General features: G+C 51.3%; 1 protein-coding gene across 2 annotated transcripts in view; it reads right to left on the bottom strand.

Moving 5' to 3' along the window:
* Nucleotides 1-930: 930 nt before the first annotated feature.
* The window catches only part of PLD3 (phospholipase D family member 3), a 28,173-nt gene continuing 10,063 nt past the window's right edge, over nt 931-19,040 (bottom strand). For both annotated transcript variants that reach the window (XM_028742001.2, XM_077932350.1), the window contains 8 exons: nt 16,590-16,773; nt 12,469-12,589; nt 11,293-11,420; nt 10,205-10,405; nt 8,083-8,222; nt 7,189-7,354; nt 4,641-4,740; nt 931-3,305 (listed from right to left, as the gene is read on the bottom strand). In XM_028742001.2, the coding sequence (XP_028597834.2) occupies nt 3,106-3,305; nt 4,641-4,740; nt 7,189-7,354; nt 8,083-8,222; nt 10,205-10,405; nt 11,293-11,420; nt 12,469-12,589; nt 16,590-16,773 (1,240 nt within the window). In that variant the 3' untranslated portion in view covers nt 931-3,105. The remainder of the gene's footprint in view (nt 3,306-4,640; nt 4,741-7,188; nt 7,355-8,082; nt 8,223-10,204; nt 10,406-11,292; nt 11,421-12,468; nt 12,590-16,589; nt 16,774-19,040) is intronic.

Raw genomic sequence — 19,040 nt, 5'->3', positions numbered from 1 at the left:
CTAAACGGCCTCTTAGCCCAGTATATCTGAAGGAGCGTCTCCACCCCCATCATTCTGCCTGGACACTGAGGTCCAGCGCCAAGGGCCTTCTGGCAGTTCCCACCCTGTGAGAAGCCAAGTTACAGGCAACCAGGCAGAGGGCCTTCTCGGTGGTGGCACCTGCCCTGTGGAACACCCTCCCACCAGATGTCAGAAGAACAACTACCAGACTTTTACACGACATCTGAAGGCAGCCCTGTTTAGGGAAGCTTTTAATGTTTAACAGACCACTGTATTTTAATGTTTTGTTGGAAGCCGCCCAGAGTGCCTGGGGAGGCCCAGCCAGATGGGCGGGATATAAATAATAATAATAATAATAATAATAATAATAATAATAATAATAATAATAATAATAATTATTATTATTATTATTATTATTATTATTATTATTATTATTACTATTATTATTATTATTATTATTATTATTATCTGCAACAGGGGTGGGAGTGCATTGCGTTGAGGTGAAGAGAGCACCTCTCTCAACTCCCCCTGGCCATGCGATACAGTACAGTGGTACCTTGGGTTACAGATGCTTCAGGTTACAGACGCTTCAGGTTACAGACTCCGCTAACCCAGAAATACTACTTCAGGTTAAGAACTTTGCTTCAGGATGAGAACAGAAATTGTGCTCCGGCGGCACAGCAGCAGCGGGAGGCCCCATTAGCTAAAGTGGTGCTTCAGGTTAAGAACAGTTTCAGGTTAAGAACGGACCTCCGGAACGAATTAAGTACTTAACCCGAGGTACCACTGTATAGGGGAAATTACTACCGCAGGCAGCATTTGCAGCAGATCATGCAAAAGATATTCTTCTTCTTCATGAGCACAACGGCGGCAGCATTGTGTGTGCCCTCTGCCTTCCTGCCGGTCACACAGCAATCACGAGACCACAGCAAATTGGAAAATTATCCTTTAATTGACCAAAGGTCTGTGCTGAAGACAGCAAAAATCCAGGCTACCACCCCATTGGCCGGCAGACTGTCCCTAAGCCGCATGGCAAAACCCCGTGCAGGGTGGATCCCTCTACGGAGACCGTGGGAGAATAATGCCCTTGAAATCACACACCCAGAGGGCGCAGGGAGTCTGGGGTTGGACTAGTGGGGTCCCTTCTAATTCTACAGTTCTAGGACTCACCACTTCTTGTTGATGGCAATAAATGTTTGAGCTGGGAGAAAATGGTATGAGTCCATCCCTGCCAGAATCTGTGGGCCTGGAAGGTTCACCCTATAAACTGCCAATGCTCCTAGTCTGGATTATGACAAAGGAAGACACATCTTGGTTCAAGAGGACAGAGGTAGCTGCTGCTCTTCTTTACTGCTCTTTGCTGACCCAGATGGATTAAAATGGCCTGCCATAGAGATGGAGCAGGCCGGTTTTTTCCTGCTCCGGAGGGTAGAACTCGAACCCGTGGCTTCAAGTTACAAGAAGGGAGATTGACCCAGGAACTCCAGCGAGTGCAGAATGCAGTGGCGAGACTCCTTACGAGGTCCTTGCCACGGGATCACATTCACCTGGAGCTATACCAGCTGCACTGGCTCCCGGTGGAGTACAGGATCAGGTTTAAGGTGCTGGTTTTAACCAGCCCTATACGGCCTAGGACCCTTGTACCTACGGGACCGCCTCTCCTGGTATGTCCCACGGAGGAACTTACGGTCTTCAAATAAAAACATCTTGGAGATCCCGGGCCACAGGGAGGTTTGGCTGGCCTCGACCAGAGCCAAGGCTTTTTCGGCTGTGGCCCCGATCTGGTGGAACGCTCTGTCACATGAGACTAGGGCCTTGCGGGACTTGACATCTTTCCGCAGGGCCTGCAAGATGGAGCTGTTCCACCAGGCCTTTGGCCAAGACACAGTCTGACCCCCTCTCTCCTTCTGTAATCCTCATAGAACTCTAGCCCAATGGTTGCCCTTAATTTGATTCTGAACTGATTTTAGAATATATTTCAATTAATTGACTGTGATTTTATATAAATTGTGCTATTTTTACTGTTGTTAGACGCTCTGAGCCCGGCTTTGGCTGGGGAGGGCGGGATATAAATAAAATATTATTATTATTATTATTATTCTGACTAAACACCAGGAGGAACTTTCTGACAGGAAGAGTTGTGTGGCAGTGGAGCGGTCTCCCCTGGAAGGGGGTAGAATCTCCTTCCTCGGAGGTTTCTAAGCAGAGGTTGGATCGTCACCTGCCAGGGATGCTTCAGCTGGGATTCCTGTATTGCAGCAGGGGGTTGGTCTAGAGGACCTTTGGGTATCCCTTCCACCACTATGAGTCTGCGGTTCTCATTGCCAGCACTCTTTGAGTGCTGAGTGCCTAAGAGCCACTGGTCAAGGAAGGACAGTGGCAATTTCGGCAGCGACAGAAGCTGGTTGTGTGTGGTCCTCTCTGAAAGGCATTAACGGCAGAGAAACAAGGCAGAACAGGGAGCGCCAAGTCGGACTGCTTGGCCCATCTAGCTTAGCACAGCCTACACGGACTGGCAGAGGCTCTCCACAGGTTCAGACAGGTCCCACCTGACTTGGGAGCTTCTGAGCGGCACATATCCTGCAACACCTCCTCTCTCACGATTCTTCACACTTCTGCTGAACAGGAGGAGGAGATTCCTCCGCGAGGGATCTTTTTGGCCAGGAATCCTTTTCCGTTTTCGTCTCCTTAAACCCACGTACCCTTTCCCCCTAACTGCTAAACGCCCTCTTCTCTACATCTATCCTCCCACCCACGCAAAACCCTTTTGCTTCCCAGTTCGGAACAGTGACTTTTTACCCACAATTTGCATGCGCCGAAAGCTCCCTTTGCACGTCACTTGGTTGTTTGCACATGGCAAACCCCCCACCCACCCCCAATCCTTCGGTCAGGCTGAATTGTTCCCTTGCAGGAGTTTCTCTTACCCCAAACATTTGCCCCCAAGGAGGCCTTGGGTACCCCCCCTGGTTCACTCGGCTGGAGTCCCGCAAGGTTCCCCAGGGAGACCCCCTGCCTCTGGGGAAGCCCCTCCGCCGGCCTCCGACAGGGGGCTGGTGCTCGCAGCCCCTCTCCAGCTGGGAACGGGCAGAGGGGATGTCCCTTTGGCTAGTAGGTGCCGCACAACTGCTCCCACTGGCCCGGCAAGCTCAGCTCCTGGCTGTATCTGGAGTTCCAGTCCCGCTCAAACACCGCCTGCAGCTGATCGCGAACCGTGAGCTGTTCTCCGGCCCCCACGTGGCTCTGGTTCACCACCAGGGCGGACCCCGCCGTGTGGAGGAAGTAGTCCCCGGACCAGTTGGACGTTCCTGCCGGAAAGGAAGGGAAAATAAACGCTTAAGAGTCCTGCGTTCTGCAACAAAGCTTGATGACAATGGCGTTCGCGGCGGGAGGCAGCCGTGCTTCTGAATCCCAGCTGCTGGAAGCCACAGAAAGGGGGGAGCTCTGTGTTCGAATCCTGAGTGCTGGTTTCCCACAAGCAATTGTTCCGCCACCGTGAGAAGAGGGTGCTGGACCAGGTGGGCTAGGCAAATTCATGGTGGAGAAGGAGCCTATTGACGGCTGCTCATCTACAATTCTGGTCTCAAAATGGATATTACAGCGTTGGGAAAGGTTCAGGAAAGGGCTGCCCGAATGATCGAAGGGGTGAAGCAGGAAAGGGTGCCGCGCTTGGAGCTTTTCAGTTTTACTGAAAAGGGGAGGAAGAGGCGACGTGATAAAGGTTTATTAAAAAATATATATGCATGGCAGGGAGGAAGTGGCGAGAGAGACGTTTTTTCTTCCTCACAATAGAACTTGTGGACAATCCCTGAAGCTGAAGGTTGGGAGATTCAGCACTGATAACAGAAAAGTCCACCTTCAAGCAGCACGGAGTGAAACTGTGGAACTCCCTGCCACAGGAGGCAGAGATGGCCACCAAGGTGAATAGCTTTAAAAGAGGATGGGACCAATTCATGGAGGTGGAGAGGGTTATTGATGGCTCCGGCTGTTGTTCAGGAGGCAGCAATGCTCCTGAACAACAGCCGCTGGAAACCACTGGAGGGGAGAGAGCTATTGGGCTCGGATCCTGTTTCCGAGTTTCCCCAAAAGGCATCTGGATGAGGTGGGTCTCCAATGAACTCCCCTTAGTCTCTTCTGTTCTCCCCCTTATGGCTGCTTCTCTCCCTCTCCCATTGCTGGACAGTTTTCGCCCCTGCTAGTCCCCGGCAACTAATGGATGCAGGTGGCGCTGTGGGTTAAACCACAGAGCCTGGGACTTGCCGATCAGAAGGTCAGCGGTTTGAATCCCCGCGACGGGGTGAGCTTTGAATCCCCGTTGCGGTGAGCTCCTGCCAACCTAGCAGTTCAAAAGCACATCAAAGTGCAAGTAGATAAATAGGTACCACTCCGGCGGGAAGGTAAATGGCGTTTCCGTGCGCTGCGCTGGTTCGCCAGAAGCGGCTTAGTCATGCTGGCCACATGACCCGGAAGCTGTACGCCGACTCCCTCAGCCAATAAAGCGAGATGAGCGCTGCAACCCCAGAGTCGGTCACGACTGGACCTAATGGTCAGGGGTCCCTTTACCTTTACCTTAGTCCCCGGCAAAGCTTTCTGCCTCAACTGGCCTCCCCTTTACGACTGCCCCCGCCCCTCAAACTACTCACCAATATAAGCCACCTTGTCCGTCACCATGAACTTGCTGTGGTTGACTCTGGCGTAGGGGATCTTGGCCTGTGACTCATTGGCTGGGACCACAAAGAGCCTCTGGCGGAGGAGAAGGGGAGAAAGACAAAACTGGGGTGCGTGTGCTTCGCACGCAGAGGAGGCAGCTGGGAGGGAAGCGGAAATGGCTCTCCAGTGAGCCCGGTAGAGCCGTCTTCCCCATTGGGCTTAGTGGTGCGTCACACCAGGGCGCTGGCCTCTCAGGGGCGCCCTAGCGAGTGGGGGAGCTGTGTAGCTTTGCCGGCGGCTTCCCCTTTCCCTGCATGCTCGCCAGCTGTGCCCCATCAACCATATGGCTGGCGGGCGTGCAGCTTTGCCTCCCAAGCCGCTGTGGGGATCGCTCTCTTTAACCTATACCAGGGGTCTGCAACCTGTGGCTCCGGAGCCGCATGTGGCTCTTTTACACCTTTGCCGCGGCTCCAGGGCGGATACTAGCAAGGGAAGGAGGCGCATTGTGCGCCCCGACACTCCCCACTGTGGCGGGTGCTGTACTGGCTGTGACGTCGCATGGGGGCGGTGCGTGCGTTAGTCACGCACCGCCCCGACGTCACCTTCCCGCCCGCTACATTGTAAGGGGCATGTACGCTGGTCACTGCATTGAAAGGGGGCATGTACGCTGGTCACTGTTTTGAAGGGGAGTGAAGAACACACACACACACAAAGGTAACTTGTTAATTTAACGTTTATTTCTACAAGGAGGAGTAATTCTGAGGGGTCAAACAAAGAAATAATAAAAAGGTGACAAAAAAGTTATTTTTATAATGATGAGTTTTGCAGCTCCCAGTTGTTTTTTTCTTCAGAAACGGGTCCAAGTGGCTCTTTTTGTCTTAAAGGTTGCAGACCCCTGACCTATACCTAAACGACACGGTCCAGTGTCTAACATCTCCAGAGTTCCAGGCCCCTAAACTGGCCTCAAAACCAATCTCTGTACAATTATATGCTGATGATGCGGTCCTCTTATCCCAGACAAAAATAGGCCTAAAAAGACTGATAAGAGAATTCTCAGTGTATTGCCAGAGAGAACACCTGGTCGTAAACTATCAGAAAACCAAAGTTATGGTTTTCCCAAGAAAATATAGGCCCCACGGTTGGCGTATGGACAATCAGCCAATCGAACAGGTCAAAGCTTTCAAATATTTTGGGCCTTATCTTCCAGTCCACGGGGTCATGGGGAGCACACCAAAAATGTGCAAAAGAAAAAGCATCCCAAAGCGCCAAGACTTTGACTCGCTTTTTCCATACAAAGGGTGGCAAACATATACCATCAGCCCTAAAAGTCTTCCAAGCTAAACCCCTGGCACAGCTACTATACGGGGTTCAGATTTGTGCTGGTAACCACCTTAGAACTTTGGAAGCTGTTCAATTAAATTTTCTAAGGCAGATTTTTTTTTCTGTACCGCCATGTGTCCCAAACGCATCATTGAGACTGGAAGCAAGTCTCCCTTCAGTTAGAAATACAGACTTGGCAAAGAACTCTTAACTTCTGGTTCTGCCTAAACTCACACACACACACACACACACACACACCCGGTTTGCTATCCCTAGTGCTTCAAGACTCCCATAAAAGTGCCTGCCTTAAAACCGTCTATCAAAAACTTCACTCTTGTGGCCTATCCCCACAGCACCTACTCACTATGGGCCCTACTAAAGCAAACAGACTAATTGGGCAACGTCTAAAAGATATCGAGCATCAGAACACCCCAGCCACTATAAGGAAATTCTGCCCTTGGTATGTTCATTTTCCACCTCTCCATTTTGATTCTCTGGCCCCGTATCTGCACAAACTTATTATCCCAAAATACAGGCGTGCTTTTACACTTGCAAGACTGGGATGTTTTGCCATCTGCGGTACTTGAGGGTTGATTCCAAAAGATCCCGCCTGAGAAACGTCTTTGCCCCTGTGGAGATGGCAGCACCGAAACAGCGGCACACGTCCTCCTGTCTTGCGCTCTCTACAAAGACCTGAGGAACGAGATCATCACCCCACTCGTACTAACCATCCCAGGGCGCTCAACCACTGCCGCAATGTCCTTTCTTCTATCAGATCAAAATGAGCAGATAATAGCAAAGGTTGCTAGGTTCATAGCAGGGGCAATCAGAATAAGGGTCACTAACTGACGGCTGATGCAGGACTTTAAATTGTGCTCTTATATCAAATCTCCCTTTCTGCGTATACTGTAATGTTTTATTGTTGCCGTGGCCATTGGCTAATGTGATTAAAGTTTTTATCTATCTATCTCCTCCCACGGAGGCTTGGGATGGAAGCTGCGCCCCGCCAACTATATGGCTGGCAGATGTGAAGCTTCCTTCCCAAGCCTACGCAGGAGGAGAGTGATCCCCAAAGAGGCTTGGGAAAAGGTCAACAACTCTGGGAAATGGGGGGCGCCAGAGAGATCTTTGCACCACGGTGCCGGATATGCTTAAGACTGCCCTGGAGCCCGGTCTTCCAGGGCTGGGGAGCCCCGACCCAGGCACCGGGGGTGTCCTTACCACTTCCATGTTGTAGTGGGTGCGGACGTCGTGCATGGCAGCCAGGGAGCGCAGGAAGGGGAACATGTTGGCCTTGGAGTGCCTCCAGCATCCGACCAGCAGTCGCACACGGACTCTCCTCTCGTAAGCCACCTTCCGCAAGTGGTCGTCAATCACTGGCCAGAACCTGAGCAGGAAGAAGGAAGCAAGAGCATCGGGGCCACATCCTGCATTGCCACCTCTGATGTGGGGCAGCCCATCACCCGCTCTAGCGCCCCTCAAACGGGGACAGCATAAGATGGACATTGAGAGGTGCTATGGTGCCAGAAGGGACGCGGGTGGCGTTGTGGTCTAAACCACAGAGACTAGGGCTTGCCGATTGGAAGGTCGGCGGTTCGAATCCCTGCGATGGGGTGAGCTCCCGTTGCTCAGTCCCTGCTCCTGCCAACCTAGCAGTTCGAAAGCACGTCAAAGTGCAAGTAGATCAATAGGTACTGCTCCGGTGGGAAGGTAAACGGCGTTTCCGTGCGCTGCTCTGGTTCGCCAGAAGCGGCTTAGTCATGCTGGTCACATGACCCAGAAGCTGTACGCCGGCTCCCTCAGCCGATAAAGTGAGATGAGCACCGCAACCCCAGAGTCGTCCACGACTGGACCTAACAGTCAGGGGTCCCTTTACCTTTACCTGGCCACCCAACTGTACAATTCATTTCTGCTTGCCAGGCGGAATGACCCCCCGATATTCTGGCTCTTTCCCAGAGTGGATTTGGGGGAGGCAGGTGGAAGGAGAAGCCCTGCTGCATCAGCAGGAGCCTCTGCAACGGCTTCCTGGCCAGTGCTTCTTCGTTTGTAAAGCTTATCCTTCCCACAGCCAAGGGAGGGGAGGGAGAAGAGCTGCCCCATCAACTGCACACTTACCTCTTGGGGTGCGAGAACTCCATGGTGGGCAGGTAGCTCATCACCTCAATGTAAACAAACTCATCAGCGTCATCAATGATGCTCACCAGGGACTGGAGGTCCTCCGTCCGCCCTGTGGCGCACAGTGCAGGGGGGGCACTCTGGAGACAGGCAGAGGGAAAAGAGACTCAGGAAAGGAGGAGAAGGACAGGCACCCCAAAGTCAGGCACACAGCCGACATTCTGGGCTGTCTAGGCAGGGTTTCAGAATGAGGTTTTCAAATTTTTATTGAATCTTCAGGACTTTGCTATGGAGTTAAATGCAGGGGTCAGCAAACCTTTTCAGCAGGGGGCTGGTCCACTGTCCCTTAGAACTTGTGGGGAGCTGGACTATATTTGGGGGGGGGTGAACGAATTCCTATGCCCCACAAATAACCCAGAGATGCATTTTAAATAAAAGCACACATTCTACTCATGTAAAAACACGCTGATTCCCAGACCATCCGCAGGCCAGATTTAGAAGGCGATTGGGCCGGATCCGGCCCCCGGGCCTTAGTTTGCCTACCCATGAGTTAAAGTAACAATCCAGGAGGAAATATAAATTAAAGAGAAGAAGGCACCGAAAACCTAACCAGGGGTCAATGCCGTTACATTGCGAAATAAAGTGTGTTCTTTAGAGACCAATGACTGAATTATTTCCTACGGCAAAAACTTGATACAGAAAGAGATCAAACCAAATGTTATGAACGCCAAATAAAGCCACATTTCATTGGGACTTGCCACCCCTGTGACTTTCCTGTTGGAGGTAGAATCCATAGGTTTAGCTGCAACCCGATAAATGTCAGTTTCTCAGAAATAATAAAAAATTGTTTTACGGAACCAAACAGTTAACGGAGAAAACAGCAAAGACCTGATGAAGAGAGCACAGCAGAGGTTATATTTTCTGAGAATCCTCCGGAAAAACAAGCTCTGAAAGGACCTGTTGATGGCATTTTACCATTGTACCATTGTACTGGTGTATTAACTTATGGTCTGTGTGTGTGGTTTGGGAGCTGCACGGCCAAGGAAAAAACAATGCTGTCCAGGGTTGTAAAGACTGCGGAGAGAAGAATTGGGCGCACTCTTCCCACCTTGGATCAAATCTACGCTTCCAGGTGTCATAAGAAAGCTGCAGAGATAGCGCAGGATTTTAATATTTTATTATTTTTTTTAAGCCGTCCAGAGTGGCTGGGGAAGCCCAGCCAGATGGGCGGGGTATAAATTTTTATTTATTTATTTATTTATTTATTTATTTATTTATTATTATTATTATTGGATACTGCGCACCCCGGAAATGATCCCTTTCAGCTTCTGCCTTCTGGAAGAAGGTACAGTGGTGCCCCGCAAGACGAATGCCTCGCAAGACGGAAAACCCGCTAGACGAAAGGGTTTTCCGTTTTGGAGGTGCTTCGCAAAACGAATTTCCTATGGGCTTGCTTCACAAGACGAAAATGTCTTGCGAGTTCCTGCAGGGTTTTTTTCCTTTCACCCCCCTTTTTCCCAAGCCGCTAAGCCGCTTATCAGCTGATCCGCTAAGTCGCTAAGCCGCTTAACAGCTGATCCGCTAAGCCGCTAAGCCACTTAACAGCTGATCGCTAAGCCGCTTATCAGCTGATCCGCTAAGCCGCTTAACAGCTGATCCGCTAAGCCGCTTATCAGCTGATCCGCTAAACCCGCTAAGCCGCTAATAGCGCTAATCCGCTAAGCCGCTAATGGGCTTGCTTCGCAAGACAAAAAAACCGCAAGACGAAGAGACTCGCGGAACGGATTCTTTTCGTCTTGCGAGGCACCACTGTACAGGGTTATAAAGACTAGGACTAGCCAGTGCAATTCTGGTTTTAAACGCAGTATAAGGAGTTTCTATAGGAGTATATTGTACTTTAAAATGGGGTTTCAGAGTTTTTAGGGGGTTTTGAATGTCTTATGTAGATTTTTCAATTTCATTGTTCTGTATGGGACAATGACAATAAAGGTATCGTATCGTATCGTATCGTATCGTAAAGGAACCCCCCCAAGTCGGCCCCCGGCATCTGAGCACCAAGGATGCCAGCAGAGACTGGAGCAGGGGGTCTTGAGCACAGGGGGCCCCCGCCCTCCCATCTCACCGAGAAGTAGACCCCGGCCTCCGTGCCGTTCAGCTCCAGCTCCAGCGGCGTCTCCTTGTTATAGGAGGTGGAGTAATTGGCTGGCCAGGGCGACGGGATGGTGGCGTTGGACAGACCCAGAGCCCAGTAGGCCTCGAACATCTTCCCCAAGTCCTGGGCCAGGCAGCTGCAGTTGTAGATAGCCATGCCCAGCTCCTTCACCTGGGGGCCGAGAAAGGGAGAGGTTAGCAGGAGGCCGCAGGATACAGCCCAGGCGCAGTTGATGCAGGCTGCAGGATCTATGGGGAGAAGCACCCGGGAAACCTGAAATCAGCCCCAGAGGGAAAATGGAAGCAAGAAGAATTACCGACAAAAGAAGAATGGTGGATGAAGTTAATGGACTATGCAGAATTGGATAAATTAACGAAAGGATTCGAAATCTGCGGGACCAGAGATTCTTAGAAGACTAAATACATGAACTATTTGAAAAGCAATTGTAATGAACAGATTACGCTAGCAGGACTGCAAGAAGTTCTGTAAGGAGGACTATTTGAAATATTGCAAGAAAGACTATGAGGAGAATTATTAGTTAAGGATAATTAAGAGTAAAAGAATAATTAAGAAATGCAGAGTAAGTGATAAAGAACGGAAAATCCCGCCCTGTGGAACGCCCTCCCAGCAGATGTCAAGGCAATAAAAAACTATTTTACTTTTAAAAGACAACAGAAGGCGGCCCTGTTTAGCGAAGTTTTTAATGTCTGATGCTGTATTGTTTTTAATATTCGGTTGGAGGCTGCCAAGAGTGGCTGGGGAAACCCAGCCAGATGGGTGGGATATAAATAATAAATTATTATTATTATATATATATGTTGGCCTCCAGATGGGCCTCCCTCCCTCCCTCCCTCCCTCCTTGGGGAAGCCATTCCGGAACTGGGGTGCTGCTGCAGCTGAGGGGAACCCCTGAGCCCCCACTTCTGATGTGAGAGGTGGACTCAGAAACTATCAGGCCCAACCGTCCCGTAAAGAAAATAACCCTGACCCCAGTCCCACAGGCCAGGACGGGGGTCCCCCGCTCCACAAAGGCCCTCCCGGAGGGTCGCGGGCATCACCTGGGTGAGGGCGCGCCAGTCCATGTTCGCGCTGCCAAGGAAGATGTGCTGCTGGTCCACGATCCAGAATTTGGTGTGCAGGACCCCACCGGTCAGTTCCGGGAAATTGACTTTGCGGATCTGGGCGCCTGGAGGAGTTTGGGAACAAACAAGGAAGGGAGCGGCTAGTTCTCAGCACCTTTTACAGCCTCGCCCGCAAATCCAGCCCATACACTTGGTTTTAAGAGTGTAAGCTCCTCGGGGCGAGGACCTGCCTCTCTGATCCTGCAAGCGACCAATAGTAATTGAGCCCTTTCAGTAGGTCTGGCCTGAATCTCTTGCAAGAGAAAGCCCCTTCTTTGGGGGGGGGGTCCTTTTTCAAGCATTACAAGCGAGGGGGAAAAGTCTCTTACATAATTTTACCCATCTCTGTCATCTTCTAAGCTAAGCAGCCCCTGAATTCAAAGCCTTTTGCTTCTGGATTTTATTAAATCTTCCCAATTATTACCTAACTCCAAACATATATCTTTTGTTTTGTTTTGTTACACCTTTTCTTATTGAATTCCTGTCCCTCCTTTCTGAATTCTCCCCGCCCGCTTTGTAGTTGCATTAAAACCATCATTAAAATCAATACCAACAAAATAAATAACTACAGTCATACCTCGGGTTACAGACACTTCAGGTTGCGTGTTTTTGGGTTGTGCACTGTGATGAATCCGGAAGTACCGGAACGGGTTACTTCCAGGTTTCGGCACTCGGGCATGTGCAGAAACACTAAATCGTGCTTTTCGCATGCGCAGAAGCGCCGAATCGCAACCCGTGCGTGCGCAGACGCGGCGCTGCAGGTTGCGAACATGCCTCCCGCACGGATCACGTTCGCAACCCGAGCATTCACTGTATCTGACTTTTAGAAGACATCTGAAGGCAGCCCTGTTTAGGGAAGCTTTTAATGTCTGATGTTTTATTGTGTTTTTAATATTTTGTTGGAAGCCGCCCAGAGTGGCTGGGGAAACCTAGCCAGATGGGCAGGGTGTAACGAATATATTATTATTATTATTATTATTATTATTATTATTATTATTATTATTATTATTATTATGGCTGTCTCTTTGGGGGGGTGCAGAGAGGAGGACCCCCCGCCCCGCCTTGCCACCCCCCCCCCCCCGTGCTGAAATCCAGGCGCGCTCTCTCTCTCACCGCTCTCCTCCAGCAGCTGCAGGTCAGAGCAGGGCATCCGGGAGGAAGGAGGATTGACGGCTATCCGCAAGGTGACGCCTCTGCTGGGCACCTCCCTCAGCGCTGCCAGGATTTCCTCCCCCTGTGGGAAAAGGGAGGGGTCCGTCAGCGGCCACGATCCGGGCCAGGTGAACAGGGCCCTTCCTGGACAGGCCGTCCCATTCCCAGGTGCAGGATCCGTTCTGCCGATTACACCCTTTCAAATGGTCTGGGGTGAGTCCTTCGACTGGGGGTTGGGCCAGATGACCACTGGAGGTCCCTTGCAACTCTATGATTCTGTGTTGAGGTGGGATGGTCAAAGGCCTGGAAACGATGGTCAAAGGCCTGGTCAAAGGCCTGGAAACGATGCCTTATGAGGAACGGCTAAGGGAGCTGGGCATGTTTAGCCTGGAGAAGAGGAGGTTAAGGGGTGATATGATAGCCATGTTCAAATATATAAAAGGAAGTCACATAGAGGAGGGAGAAAGGTTGTTTTCTGCTGCTCCAGAGAAGCGGAGACGGAGCAATGGATCCAAACTACAAGAAAGAAGATTCCACCTAAACATTAGGAAGAACTTCCTGACAGTAAGAGCTGTTCGACAGTGGAATTTGCTGCCAAGGAGTGTGGTGGAGTCTCCTTCTTTGGAGGTCTTTAAGCAGAGGCTTGACAACCATATGTCAGGAGTGCTCTGATGGTGTTTCCTGCTTGGCAAGGGGTTGGACTCGATGGCCCTTGTGGTCTATTCCAACTCTATGATTCTATGATAGAGACATCTTGGAAAAAATGGGGGGGGGGGGGAGGAACATCTTGAATTTGCACATTACCCACCCAAATGGGGAAAACTGGAAGCTGAGCTCTTCAGAAACATGCCCCTCATCCAGCCAGAGGCTAAATCCTCTTAGTTTGCAACTGTTTTGAGGCTGCAAGCCAGAAATGGGCATCTTAGATCTCAGGTTGGCTAGTGCATGGGGGGGGGGGCACTACCCATTTTATTCACCTGCTGACGAGAGAGCCAGGCAGCCACCAGCCGAATCTCTAACAAGCCGGACCCCACAGGGAGGCTTTGGGTTCGATGCTCATCAAAGGAAAATACACTGCCTATGGGACATGTTGCTGGGCCCATATAGCTCCACACTGGCTGGCAGCAGCTCCCCAGGGTTTAGGGTTGGGGAGCCTTTCCCAGTCGCCCCCAGGGGGCTGAACCTGCCATCCACCACGTTTATTATTTTTCTATTCCACCTTCTCCTAGGAGCTCCAGGCGACATCCATGGCTCCTCTCCTCTTATTGAAGCCCCACGACGACCCTGTAAGGTAAGCCGGGAGGAGTGACTGGCCCCCAAGGTCACATCCAGTGAGCTGCACAGGCAAGGGGCGAGAATTCGAACCCTGGTCTCTCTCCAGTCCAAGTCCAGCCCTCTAAACACGACACTACACCGGCTGCCCCACGAAGCAGGTTGCTCTAACCACTGAACCGCCGCTGTCCCCCAATGAAATAATTTGCAACGCTGCGTTTCTGTTTGGAGATGCCTTTTTCAGATCACCCAGAACTTGGGAGGCTCTGGGATTTAGAGCTTCTCACACAGCCCAGGACAGGCATGAAGTTTTAACAAAAGCACCTGCCTCTCCAACACGCCCGCAGGCGCAGGCCGTGACCGACATGCGAAAAACGGATGTTTTGCTTTCCTCAAAGGGCCCTTTGATGGGCACAGAAGCGGAAGGAGGCGCCACCACCCCAGGCAATTAGACGCCTGTTTGCAAGCGGGTTTGACAGGGTCTGCCGGGTGCTGAGCGCCTTCGCTGCTGCATATTTGGGCACAGGCAGGCAGCCACCTTTTCAGACACACCGGCAGGCAGTGTGGTGTAGTGGTTAGAGCGCCAGACTAGGCCCTGGGAAATACCAGGGTCCAAATCCCCTACTCCCTGGGTGACATTGGGGGCCATTCCCTGCCTCTCAGCCTGGCCTACGTCACAGGGCTGTTGTGAGGATCAGAGTGTCGGAGCAGGACCTGGGAGACCAGGGTTCAAATCCCGCCCTCCACAGCCATGAATCTTACTGGGCGACCTTGGGCCGGTTGCTGACCCTCAGCCTGGTGTACCTCGCAGGGTTGCTGGGAAGATTAAATGAGGAAGAGGAGGACAAGGACTATGATAGCTCCTTGGAGAAAAAAGGTGGGCTAGAAATGTGATAGGTACATAAAATACTACGGATCCCATTTCTGCTCTGTTTTACACATGAGAATGAATGGTTTAGCTTCACCACCAAGAAAACAGCTGCAGCAGCTGGGGGGCTGGCTGGATTGATCAACCAAGGGGTACCATATTTTTCGCTCAATAGGGCGCACTGGACTATAGGGTGCACCTAATTTTTAGGGGGGGGAATAAAGAAAAAAAATTATTTTCCCCCCCCCAGCCCCAAAGAGCAAAGAAGCCAAGACAGCGAGCAGGATCCATCCCGTTGACTGTCTTGGCTTCCTCTTTAGCCGTGCACAACCTCTCCAGCCGGGAGAAGCTGTGCACGGCTTTGGCAGAAGCCAAGACAGCGAGTGGGATGGATCTCGCTCACTGTCTTGGCTTCGTTTTTAGCCACAGGGCTGGGGCGGGGGAAGCCCGAATTTCCCCCGACCCCAGCCCCCAGAACAGGTCCGGGAGCAGCGGCAATGTTGCACGCAGCCTTGCCGCCGCTCCCGGAGCTTGCGGGGCTGGGGGCGTGCTCCGAAGGTTTGCGGATAGCTGCCTGAAGCCCGGGGAGCGCAGCGGGAGTTGGCGCTGCGCTCCCCAGACTTCAGGCTTCAGGCTGCTATCAGCAAGCCTTCAGAGCCCGGTGGGAACTCCTGCTGCACTCCGAAGGCTTGCAGATAGCTGCCTGAAGCCTCCAGAGCGCAGAGGGAGCGCTCCCTCTGCACTTCGGAGGCTTCCCGTTGCTATCGCTGAAGCCAAGGAGCCTGCATTCGCTCCATAGGACACACACACATTTCCCCTTCATTTTTGGAGGGGGAAAAGTGCATCCTATAGAGTGAAAAATACGGTACTTTTCATGTTGAAATAGGGAATGTGGTGGGTATTTATTTATTTATACCCCACCCTCCCTGGCAAAGACCGGGCTCAGGGCAGCTAATATCAGGTATCAAAACAATTGATTAAAATACAACTTAGTAAAGGTAAAGGGACCCCTGACCGTAGCGAACGACTCTGGGGTTGCGGCACTCATCTCGCTTTATTGGCCGAGGGAGCCGGCGTACAGCTTCCGGGTCATGTGGCCAGCATGACTAAGCCGCTTCTGGCGAACCAGAGCAGCGCACGGAAACGCCGTTTACCTTCCCGCCGGAGCGGTACCTATTTATCTACTTGCACTTGACGTGCTTTCGAACTGCTAGGTTGGCAGGAGCAGGAACCAAGCAACGGGAGCTCATCCCGTCACGGGATTCGAACCGCCGACTTTCTGATCGGCAAGTCCTAGGCTCTGTGGTTTAGACCACAGTGCCACCTGTGTCCCTAAAATACAACTTAAAAACAAGATTAAAATACTACTTCAAATGCAGCCTCATTTTGGTGGGAACCTGTTTGCGGGGAGAAAACGTCAAATCTTCACCAAGGCCAACTATCCAAATTGGTCCTACATGGGCCAGAAAAAAGCCAGGGAAGTCTCCAAATAGGAGTTCCAACACAGAAGGAGAAAGGAAAGAGGGGTTCAGGCTGGTTCCAAGCCAAAGGCTAGGCGGAACCACTCTGTCTTACAGGCCCTGCGGAAAGAAATCGGATCCCGCAGGGCCCTGGTCTCATGAGACAGAGCGTTCCACCAGGCCAGTGTTGAAAAGACTCCATATTCCCATATGCAACCCCTGGGAAGGCTTGCTGGCACAGCAACCCTTGGGAAAGCCATTCTGCAGCAAAAGAAGCAGCTGGCACAGAGCGCTCCACCTCGCTCAGGACTGCCTGCACCAACTGGCAGCAGAAGCCGCCTCTCTAGGGCGTCAGATGGGCTGCCCCTCCCAGCCCCACCTGGAGATGCCCCCGGGGGACCGAACCCAGGACCCTCTGGTGCCCCCCACCCCTGAGCCGCAATGGCCCTTGACCGAGGCCGTTTCCGGAGAGAGCTGTCCACCTGGCCAGCCGAGGGGTCCTGGGTGCCGGTGTCCTTGTTGCTCAGGGTCCAGTAAAAAGAGGCGATGTCCACACTGCGGGTGGCGTCTGCCAGGAGGGTCTTCCAGGCGTCGAAGATGGAAGGGTTGAGGGTGCTGTTGTCGTCGTACGTCAGCCCCTCGGGGATGCTCTCCACCAGGACGCTCCTGAGGAAGAAGAGGAGGAGAGGAAGGGCAGCTTTTGGAAGGGAGGGGGCAAGACATCCTCTCCTCTTGCAAGTCTCCATGAGCTGCAGGCGGGTTGGTCTGGAAGATTCACAACATAGCTGTCAACGTTTCCCCTTTTTTAAGGGAAATTCCCTTATTCCGAATAGGATTCCTCGCAAGAAAAGGGAAAAGTTGACAGCTATGATTCACAACCCTGTGTGTCATTCTGAACTTTCTCGATGTTTTATTACTGATTTTTTATTTTTTATTTTATTATTGCAGGCAGGGTTAGAAACTCAGGTACCTAAGCTATTCGCCAAACGACTCCTTAAAACCTAGATTACAGTTGCCACAATGCAATGTCTAGGCTATGGCTACCAGATTTTTTTCAATGAATCCGGGCACACTTTTTTGTTGTTGTTGCTGAAGGTGTGTAGCAACAGGGAGTCAGTAGTGGGGATGGTGTGGCCAAAGACCCTGGGCCCAAGCACACATGCACATTGTATAAAGGTGCAAAGCCCTTCTTTCACGCCCTGTGAAACATAAATGCGCAGAGTTTTTTTAAAACTGGGCAACGGCGCGCCGTGCGCCTGTGACTCCCGCACCTTCCCCGATCTCCTGCCCCCTTCCCCCTTTGTTTTGACAGATTGGGGGAGGCTCAGGAGTCGCAGGTGGGCAGCCGGCTGTTGCCCAGGAGGGGCGCAAGGCGGGCGGTTTCTCTGCCAGGCAAGGTGCAATGCTCTTCTTTTGCACCCTGTGAAATATAAATGTTATGTACTGAAGTTCTCACCCTGGGCCAGCAAGGGGACACTGTAGATAGTTTTCACTCAGGTCCACATATGCAAATAAGGGATTGAAAGTGACGTTCAGTGATTGGATAGTTACAGAAAGTGGTTACTGTTGCGTTGTAGTGGAGCTCTATATAAGCAGGCTGGCTAAACCCTTCAGCCCAGTTCTGTTCTGGGCCTGTGAATAAACGAGCTGTTTGAAGAATCGCTGTGTCGTCTGATATGTTCACCCACAACTTAACACTAAATGCGCAGAGTTTTTAAAAAACTGGGCAACGGCCGCTCGCCCGCAACTCCCGAGCCTCCCCCGATCAGTCAAAGCAAAGGGGGAAGGGGGCAGGAGATCTATACCGCCGGACGTCCCCGGTTCCCCTTCAGCAGTGGCGGCGGCAGCGGCAGTCAGCAGTCCAGAGCCAGCTTGGTAGCGCAGTTGGCTCTGGCTGGCTTCAGGAGCTGCTCACTGCTGTGGCGCCCACCATTTTTCCTCACTGGAAGTCCCCATATGATGTATCTTGTGTGCAACACATCATATCGGGACTTCTGGCGAGGAAAAATGGCGGGCGCCAGGGCAGCGAGCAGCTCCTGAAGCCAGCCAGAGTCAACTGCGCTACCAGGCCGGCTCTAGGCCGCTGAGGCTGCCGCTGCCACGTTTCCCGGGGACAGATTTGCAAATCTGGGGACATTCCGGGGACGGAATTTGTCTGGGGACAGATTTGCAAATCCGGGGACTGTCCCCGGGAACCGGGGACGTCTGGTAACCCTAGTCTAGGCACCTTTTTCTTCTTGCAAGGTTGCCAAGGTGAAAATGAATTGTGCTTATTGCCATCCCGGGCTCCAGAGATTTCCACATGCCCCCCCCCCCATGCGCTGCCCTGTCCCTCAGCTATAAATCTCAGAGAGCTGAACAGCGTTTACTCTGGAAAGTGGAAGCAGTCCCGACCAAAGAAGACTGGCAAACCAAGTTAATGGACTATGATGACATGGCGAAGCTAACCAGAAAGCTCAGAAATCAAGATGACAAGAAATTTAAAAAAGAATGGGGAAAGTTTATTATGTATTTGCAAAAGTATTGTAAACAGGCTAATACATTGGCAGGATCTTAAAAACACTTGTAATTTTAGGAATCTGAGGTAAGAAATAATAATTTGGAGTAGAAATGATAGGCAGCTGAAAAGAAAATTTAAGGAACCAGGGGTGGGGGAGGGAAGTCATGGGATTCGGAGAATCCCATTTTATGGATTTGATATTGCTTTTATGTATATTTTTCTTTGTCTGTGGATGTTATTGAATTTGCTATTGTGTGTTTTTTGTTTTTGTTATTTTTGTTGAAAATTTAATAAACATATTATGAAAAAAAGAAAAGAAAAAAGAACAGCATTTACTCCATAAGTCACAGTCTCAGCAGAGAAGCAGCTCAGGCTTTGTTTAAATTTTGATTATGTCTTTTCTGTTTCTCATATTGTCTTTTTATGTTGTGAA

This window comes from Podarcis muralis, chromosome 7 (genome assembly GCF_964188315.1).
Source record: "Podarcis muralis chromosome 7, rPodMur119.hap1.1, whole genome shotgun sequence".
Classification (NCBI taxonomy): Eukaryota; Metazoa; Chordata; class Lepidosauria; order Squamata; family Lacertidae; genus Podarcis; species Podarcis muralis.
This window is presented reverse-complemented; position numbering and strand designations above follow the sequence as displayed.